A 9,272-nucleotide genomic window follows, 5' to 3' on the forward strand; every position below is an offset into this window, starting at 1 on the left:
GAGAGTTAACCACCATTGGGCACCTGCTCAAGAGAACAACCATCAGAAAGCTGTAAGGAGGCTTGTTTCCTTTGTGATGGAGGGTATTTATTGCTATGTCAACTCCTGTGGGAACGTGTGTGTGGTTCAGTTATTTGGTCTGGACAAAGTATGGATTTTGGAAAATGTGTATTTTGGTTTGGAAAAAGTCAAGTGGGTAAATATATGAGGGATGCAGGATTACTTAGGAGATGAAACCACCACAGATGTTCTCTACCATTGCCGGAGAGGCAGCAAATAAGATGGAGGCACATCCCTCCCCCTGTCCCTGAAATCATACAACAGGCTAAGAGTACAATGAGACTGAATATGATCAGTAATTAAGATGTGGAAAGTGTTGAGTTTGGCTGACACAAGCTACAAAAAATGAGCTCATGTGACTTGGCTTAGATGAGTCTAAGGAGTTTCTGAACTGTGAATGAGTGCAAGTGTGATCCAGGAGACAGGAACACTGGGAAGAAGTAGGGTAAAGGTAAGAGGCTTGGGAATTGTTGAACAGACTCAAAGCTCTAGGGAAAATTGTTTCCTCTTCTATTTGGTTAGCCACCCAAGTGAATTTCACTTGGAAGATCAAAGGTCATTTCACACACCAGAAGATGCAAGTGCAAGAACTCCAAACTCCAGGACAGTCACTGCTGCTGAGGAGAGCAGGTGTCTCAGTGATACACTGAGCAAAGGGAGCTGGCACTGGCTATTGGCAACAAGGCTCAGAGTAGGGAAGACTGTCTGAGGAAAGACAGGAATCTGTGTGCAATTTCCTGTTCTGGGTTCCTTAACCAATATCCTCAGGGTATCTGGAGATTCTTGTAAAGGGGAAGGGCCCTTGACTGATGCTCTGTAGCCTCCTTAATCTAGTCTATTGGACCTACACTGCATGACAAGCCTTTGTTTTACAGGAATTTGTAAGAACATGATGTAGTTGGCATTGAAGGGAGACACATACAGGAAAGGGCTTTTGCTGGGCAAAGGCCAGTAGTCTCAGCTCTCCCTCTGTCTCTCTTTCCCTTTCTCTCTCTCTCTCTCCCTTTCTCTCTCCCAGTCTTCTGTCTCTCTCTCCCCCTCTGTCTTTCTCTCTCTCCCTTTCTCTTTGTTTCTCTCCTCTGTCTCTCTCTTGCTCTCCCTCTCTTTCTCCCCCTGTCTCTCTCTCCTTCTCTTTCTCTCTTTCCCACCCCTCTCTGTCTCTCTCTTTCTCTCTCTTTCCCCCTCCATGTCTCTCGCTCTCTGAGCACTAAGGTTTGTATAAAGCAACAACAACAAAAATGTTCTCACACATTCATTTCTCTTAAATGCTCCTATTTCTAGAATCAAATCTCTATAAAAATTGTCAAAACTGCAGAACACGTAGGAATCATCTCTCAGCTTATTTTAAAGGCTTCAGGGTATTTTATACGAACTTTTACTAGCTGGTCTTAAAATATTCTCTGTGCTTGTTTATGATTGTAAATGAGCAAGTTCACTTTAGCATTTCTCTTTATTGTGTAGTATGACGTACCTAGGTAATTCAGGCTGTCCTGAAATCCCCATTTCCAATCTCTGCAGAAGCGTCGTGAGCACCCTGTGCCTCCACACTTTACAGTCTATTGTTGGTGCTATTAGAAGTATGATAATACATGAGCAAAGGAGAAAAAAGCTGATAATGCATAGGTTTTTTTTTTTTTTTTTTTTGCAAATACACGATACACAGCTTACAAGGAAGCCCCAATGGAAATAAGACAAACAACACTTGATGTATTATCTATAAAATGTAGACTCTGCAATAAAAAGGCAAAGGCACATAAAAATATATTTCAACTTTAAAAATAACTTAGTTACAGTAATACCTTGCTTGTTTTTTTACCAACATGTAGCTGACAGTCAAGCTTTTGCAACATGGGAATAATATACAGGGATATATAAGAATCACAAGAAAACAAAACAAAACAAAAAACAATCCCAAGTCCCGTGAGGCTGTTCGAATATGAAGAGAGTAAAATCTTAACAGTGGAGAATCCGCTGTGGTGTACCCAAAGGATATAATATACAAAAGAGTCCAGAAGAAGAAAAAAAGGCGTAGGTGCTAAGTAAGTTTTGCTTTTCTTCTCACATGCCGTAAAGCACTTTGGAGAGACCCATGGACCCAGCCCTTCTAGACAGCCTGGATTTCTGCCTGTCTGCAAACAAACAAAACTGAGCTGAACAGCAGCAATGCCTGCTGAAAATGAGCTCTGACTCACTTCCTCTATCTCTCCTTTTTTCTTTTTCTTTTTTTTTTTTTTTTTTTTTTTTTTTTGCCAGAACAGGTTTGTTTTTTTTTTTCTTTAATTATTGTTTCCAAAATTGTTCCTGCAAAGAGGGCATGATGGTTAAAAAAATATTTTGTAGGAACAGGAGCGTTATTTTAGAAAATGCATCACATGGCTGTAAAAACCCAGCCAGGCCAGCTCTTTCCATCAGTTGTGGTTAGTTGAGTTTTTGTTTTCTGCTTATTTTGGTACCTCTTACTCCGAAGGGGGCAGGGGGTGGGGAAAAGCTGACTCCTGGTTACTTATTTTTATCCATGACATTTAGGACCTCATCCAAAAGTGAGGGTCCAAGATCCAACTGCAGGGAGAGCAGGGAGCCTGTCAGGTCAGAGAGGGATTCCTCTGACTTAGTCTTTGACTTCATCAGCTCGCAGGAAGCAGGATGCTCAAACATGTCCTCTGTGGGCCAGTCGGAGTACTGTTCAGATAAGCTGGAGGAGTGGCTGTCCCTGCCCTGGCTGGACTGAGATGCAGAACCACTGGAGCCCCACGAAGTGTCTCCCTGGTGGACTGTCCCGTTCTCTAACAGGCTACTTTTCTCCTGAACTTTCTCTTCCATGACAGGCTCACAGCTGAGCCTTGGCAATTTAGGTCGCCCAAAGGACTCCTGCTTGGAATTAAATGTCACTGGTGACAATAAGGGCAGCATGAGAGCCTGGGACCCTCCGATGGTCGGAAGGGAGATGGCATTCTTGAGCACCGGGGAGGGTGTTTCTGTGAACATTGAGTCCGAGGTGCTGTTGGCCCGGAAGAAGTCATTATGTCCGGGGAACTGGCCCGAGTGTGCTTTCTCCTGGTTCCCAGGCAGGAGCTCATAGTTTCCTTGAAGGAAGGAAATATCTCCAAAGACGTCATGCTGGCCCTCTTTGCCTATGTGAATGGTGTGACGAAAATCCCCCAAGGGAGGGCTGATCATATCAGGGGACAGAATGTCCCTCAGTTTAAATTTCTTTCCCTTCTTGTTGTTGGCTGCTTTCAGGTAAATTGGGGTCTTGGCTGGCATTTTGAAATCCGAGAATGTCTATTTCACAGATGGGGAAAAGGATGACCTTCTTCACGGGTATCCCACACTTCCAAAAACTTCTTTTTGGTAAAAACCGTCACATCATTTTTCTTCAAGGGGCTCTAGAATGAGATAGTGTCTGAGAAATCTTGCTCCGTGTAGGGCCACGTGGTCTTGCTGGAGAGCCGGTTACATCATCCAGTCTCTTCTACAGCAAGGAGAAACCTGGGAAAGAAACCAAAAGCAGGCTGTGATTACCCATCCATTAGGGTCCATTCAGGCCTGTCATTCCCCAGGAATATTATTCAAGTGCCTGGAAATAATAGCAAGGCTGGTTCCCGCCTAAAGCCCAACTTATTTCCTTCTGCTAACTGTGATAAGAACTTTAATCTTAGTAAGGTTCACTAATGTTGGGCTTAGTTCAGCGGAACACAGAAGAGAGGTACTTAGTTCTTAAAAGTACTAAAACATGAGTACTTTTTAAACATGGCATGGACGTGGTTTCGTGAGTACATCTAAAACTTTCATCTCCCTCTCTTCTAACACCTGATATCAAGGGACTAGAGACATGGCTCAGTGGTTAGAAGAACTTGTTCTTTCAGGGGACCTTGGGCTCAGTTTGCAGCATCCACACGGAGGCTCACACTTGCCTTTAATCCCACTTCTGGGGGGGATCTGACCTCCATCAGTAGTTGACATGCATGTGGTACACATACATACATGCAGGCACTCACATGTACACATAAGATGAAAATAGATTTTTAAAGTAAAAAAAAGAAAAGAAACCTGGGTTTGTTTTAAAATTATATTGTCTTTGCTTTGAATGCACGTGGACAACGTTGACAGTGATTTATTGTTGAGTTTTGTATACAAATGAAATTAAATGACTAGAGCTAAAGGAAGGAGGCTGGAATTTATTATTTAATAAGTGATGCTGCCTATTACAGAATAGCTCAATAAAACCTTCCTAGAATGTATTCTTACAGATAGGGAAGTGAGATTAAGGAGGGGGGCAGGGGTACAAACATACACTAGAAGAGAGAAGAGCTACAGCTGGAATCAATTCGTGATAGAGAAGATACTGAGCCATCAAGGACTCCAGAATTTTATGGTACTCTTGGATGAAGGAAAAAGAACTGCTCAATTTCAAAGAAAACACACTGTGACTGTGTATGATAAGTTGAGCTGCCCTGAGGATCTTTTGGAACATCACTGATAGGGCACATGCCCTCTCTCGACCCAGGAGGTGGTGTTCTAAGGTAAAGGAGCCCTCACAGCCCCTGGCCTGGTGTTAATGCCTTTGCAGGTCCAACTGCAACTTGCTTCTATGCAGAGAAATATGGCAGCTGTCACTCCCTGGTTAGGTTACATTACAGAAGTCCCCATCTGAGCTGAAGAGTGGGAAGGAGGAAAAGAAAAAGAGAGTAAAGAAAGGGAGGGAGGATGGGAAAAGGGAGAGAAGGAAGAGAGCAAGTATAGGAGTGCTCACATGCGCCCAAGCACCTGACCAAGCTCCCTCACTGGCTTTCAAGTAGAAATAAACTTACCCCATCTGGCCTCTGATAAGATATAGCTCTGGCCCACACCTTGGTCACATCCCAGTGAAGCCTGGGCTCTAAACCCTGGCCAGGCACCCACAGAAACCACCACTTAATAACTGGATACTGATTCAGGAAAACTGTTAAAACCAACACACCCTCCCTGTGGATACTATTTGCTGCGAGCCTAAGTAAAGAGCAGTGAGGAAGAAGGTCCAAGAGTGCCAACCCCTCCCTTGCTAATGAGAAACTTAACCGTTTGAAAATCCTCCTTCATCCCACCAACCCCTCTGTAGAGCTGACACAGAGAAGCTAAACTCACTGGTCTCCGTAGAAACCTCTCACCCTGCTCCCCCACCCCCACCCCCATCCCCTGGCACTGAGACTGACAATACTCCCAGGACTGGGTCAGATGGTGGCTTGAATACAGGCACATTTGCTTGGCAGCAGCTGGAAGCCCTCCACATCTGTTCCATACTTCTCTCCTTTCAGCAAGAGTTTTGCATTCACTCATCAGTGACAGGTGTCAGGGCTGTGCCGCACCACCCACTGACTGGCAAAGGTAAGACTCTGTCTGGGAAGTGGCTTATCAGGCATGCACCAGCACACTGTCCCGCCAACGAGGCCTGAGAAGTCAGAGAAGGATGAGTGGGAGATGCCCGGTCCCATTTGACTCTGTGTGTGAGGAGATGGCCCAGGGCAACAGAGAGTGCAGTGACCACAGAGCCACCAAACACAACAGGACCTCAGTCCTGATGTTCTTAACGTAGCTCTGACTTGGGTCTTGTCTCAATAACAAAAGGTGAAACTTTACACAGCGGGAATGGTGGCGAATGCTTGTAATGTCAGTACTGGAGAGGTGAAGGCAGGAGGATCATGAGGCCAGGGTCATCTGGGCTAGTTCAAGGCCATTGGGAAGGAGATACTTGAGATCCTATCTCACAAAACAAAAACTGAAACTTTGGTAGACACGATAAAATCCCAGAGTTTCCTTACTATATAGGTACACAACACAAAGCCCCAAGCTAGGGCCCCAGTGATCCTTACCTGCCCCAGGAGGTGGTAGACAGGCAGGGAAGAACCACCCCCTAGGGCTGTATTATCAGCAGGGCCAGGATGGCAGCTGCCATGGAAAAGATGGGAGGCTGATTGATGCCTGCCTGAGGCCTGCTAGGGTTATATAAGGCCAAAAAATACCCAGGGCGGGGTGTTCCGATCCCCGAGTGTGGGTCTCGGCCTCTGATGGCCACTCACATCTGCTGTGCAAGTGAACAAGGACAGGGCATTGCAGGCAGGAGAAAAGAGAAAAAATGCTTGCTCTTCTTATCCGAGGGAGGAGTGCACGGTACCAAAGCTTACAAGCTGGGCCTCTTAGAGCAGCCCCTGTCTGGCTACAGACAGGCTTTTAGCTGGAGGTTCCCCTAGCTTAGTAAAGGCTGGGGTTTATGTTGGTGGCAGGAAGACAAAAAGGGACTAGAGATAAGCAAGCATGGGGTTGTGACAAGGCTACATAAGTAGCAGAGGGTAAGGTGACAAACACTCCTGCCATGCCTAACAGTTGCCAAATACAAAGGAAGGGTGTTTGGATTTTTAAGTGGGGGTGGTATGGGGGTGGGAAGGGATGTCTGGCAAAAACATCAACTCTCCCATTTAAAAGAGTTGGCATATGCAGTGATGGGCAGCGCCCGGCAGCTCAGTCCTCTTGTGTGCTCTCCTAGGATTCATAAATCTTTCCAGCCCTGCTTAGAAGCTAGTGGATCCATTTTCCTTTTCCAGGACCTTGGCTCTTTAGACACTGTTTCTATCATTTGATAAACAGAAAGATAAAGTAAGAAGCAGCAGGCCCTGGAAAGGGCATGTATGACCCAGCAGCTACAAGCTAATATGGCAATATTCTGAGAGGGCCTTTCTACGTTCCCACAGTACTCTATCTACTCTCTCACTCACAAGAACCCAAGAGGCTCCTGCTACAATGTCAAATGCCCCCATTTACAGATGAGACACTGCAGGGCACAGACACTGAGTCACCCTGCCAAGACCACGTGTTAGAGCCAGCGGTGGTGCCCTCAGCCAGGAGGCCAGGCTCCCAGTCTGCAGTGGTAAGCCACTTAGAGAGCACAGTCTCTGGGACTTCAGTTAGCTCCCAAGTTACCAACGGGTGCGTTGCCGAGCATGTTAGAGAAACAAGGGTGTGCAGGACAGAGGAAGACGGTCAGGAGGCTCCTGCATACATGACAGTAGGCGTGTAAACAGCCCCGGCCTCTATCCAGGGCAGCTGGATGATATCTTTCAACTATCGAATCATATGTCCTTGGACCCAGATCCTACACATAGGGGCTTAGTCCATTTAAAGATATGGGAACTGCTGTTAACAGGGTATCAGATCAAACATTTTTAATAGCCAAGAGCTGAAAACAACCTAGTTGTCTACTTACAGAACATCTGTACAGATGGTACAACCACACAAATGAGCAGTATTTACATCTAAGGAGTGAAACTTTTAATACGGCCATAGGAAAAAAGCGCAGCAATGCATCAAAGAAAGAAAAAGTAGGGTCGAAAGTGAAGCATGTGAACCTAACTGTGTCTGATTGGTGTTCCTATAAAATATACCTATAAAATACATAAGAAGTTACCAATGATGCCTTCAGGTAGCAAAAGTGAATGGAAAGGGACAAAGGTGAAAAAGAAACATTCATGCTTATTCTTTGTGATTTCAGCTTTCTAAACCATGTGAATGAACTGACTATTTGAATAATAAAAATATAAAAACGCATGCATAGGGAGCAGGCACTGTCTTAGCTGATTTTGCACGTGGCACTTAGTCCTGGAAGAATCCAGGTGCCACGTGAAGAGACTGTGCTTCAGTCAGGACTCCACCACCAGCATGAACTCCGGGGCGTCCAAGCATTGAGGGTGCTGGTCATTGACCTCAGGCTACCCTTCCCTATCTTCACCCATGTCCTGTGATCAAGAGCTCGCCCTGCAATCTCCAGTGTGTCCGATCTCTTTAGCATATGGGCACAATCACCATCTTCCTGAACCATTTAAAGACAGAAAGGTTTCTACAGACAGACTGGTCTCAAAAACCTATCCCTTGACTCTGAAATCTCAAGTCTTCGTGACCGCATCCAGATCATGTGCAGACCATGGTTTTACCCTAGAGGAGAGCTGAAAACATTCGTCTGGGAGTTTCCTCTGGAAACAAACATTAATTCTGGACACTGGCAAGGGAAGTTCTGCTAACAAAAGGGGCCCAGCTCCCAGCCAAGTGTTAAGCACCTCTCCCAAGGAGTGAGGGTGTCCGGCTTCCAATGGACATGCTCCCACTTGCAGGAACCTACCTGTGAGAAACCCAAGCACGTCAAGACACAGAGTAAGTAAGACTTTGGGGGACGTTAACGCCACACCTCTCATAGGAAAGGCAGATGGCTGGGTTGTCACTCCTGTGTGAATCTAGCTAACTCTAGTTATTTACTTGTGACTAGTTTAAGCATATAGGGCAGATAATTTAAAAAACACACACCAATAACAATTTGATTGTGGGAAAGACTGAACCATGTCTTCACTGCTGATTTTTTAGGGGGAGGGAGGATGAGAGGGTTTCATAACCAAACCTCTGTTTTAGCTTCTATTCCTGTTGGGGTCATAGATGTTTATCACTATGTCACACTTTGTTTTCTTTCATTTTATCTAATTTCTTCTTGTTTTCTGGAAACAGTGTCTCATTCTGTAATTTGAGCCAGTATGTAGCCCAAGCGGGCCTCAGACTTGAGGTTGTCCTCCTGCCTTGGCCTCTCAACTATTGAGATTACAGGTAGGAGTCACCATATCCAGCTTGTTTTCCCATTTACGATGATGGTCTGAACATCTATTTCTTCTATCATTCTTTTGGCAAACAAAATAATTCTAAACATAGTGTGATGGCTATTCTTGGTTGTCAATCTGAATATGTCTGGAATGAACTACAATCCAGGAATGGAGGGCACACTTATGAGAGATTTTTCTGCTTGGTTTGAAGTGGGTGAATCCATTTCTAGTCCAGACCTTTGAGGTGGGAAGACCTTTAATCCAAATCTTGAGGCAGAAAGGCACACCTTTAATCTGGACCATATACTCTGTTGGAAGTCTACATGAGGACATAGAAGAAGAACGCTCTCTATCTTTTCCTGCTTGCCTTTACCTTGCTAGCACATCCATTCCTTCACTGGTGTTGAAGCCTATTTCTTTGGGATCCCAACATATAGAGAATCCAGCTGAGACATCCAGCCTTGCGGAGCAGAGAAAGATTCTTGGACTTTCTGTTTACCGCTAACCAGTGTTGGATTAGCTGGAGTGCAGCCTGTAAGTCATTCCAATAAATCACACACACACACACACACACACACACACACACACACACACACACAC

At 45.2% G+C, this 9,272-nt stretch overlaps 1 protein-coding gene across 1 annotated transcript in view; it reads right to left on the reverse strand.

The window, feature by feature from the left end:
• Nucleotides 1-1,688: 1,688 nt before the first annotated feature.
• Cdc42ep3 (CDC42 effector protein 3) overlaps nucleotides 1,689-9,272 on the reverse strand; it is a 22,663-nt gene continuing 15,079 nt past the window's right edge. Inside the window, exon 2 of the mRNA XM_055621966.1 lies at nucleotides 1,689-3,549. Within this exon, the coding sequence (XP_055477941.1) occupies nucleotides 2,560-3,324 (765 nt within the window). The 5' untranslated portion in view covers nucleotides 3,325-3,549 and the 3' untranslated portion in view covers nucleotides 1,689-2,559. The remainder of the gene's footprint in view (nucleotides 3,550-9,272) is intronic.

Source organism: Psammomys obesus, unplaced genomic scaffold (genome assembly GCF_907164565.1).
Source record: "Psammomys obesus unplaced genomic scaffold, mPsaObe1.curated_primary_1811, whole genome shotgun sequence".
In the NCBI taxonomy this organism is placed as follows: domain Eukaryota; kingdom Metazoa; phylum Chordata; class Mammalia; order Rodentia; family Muridae; genus Psammomys; species Psammomys obesus.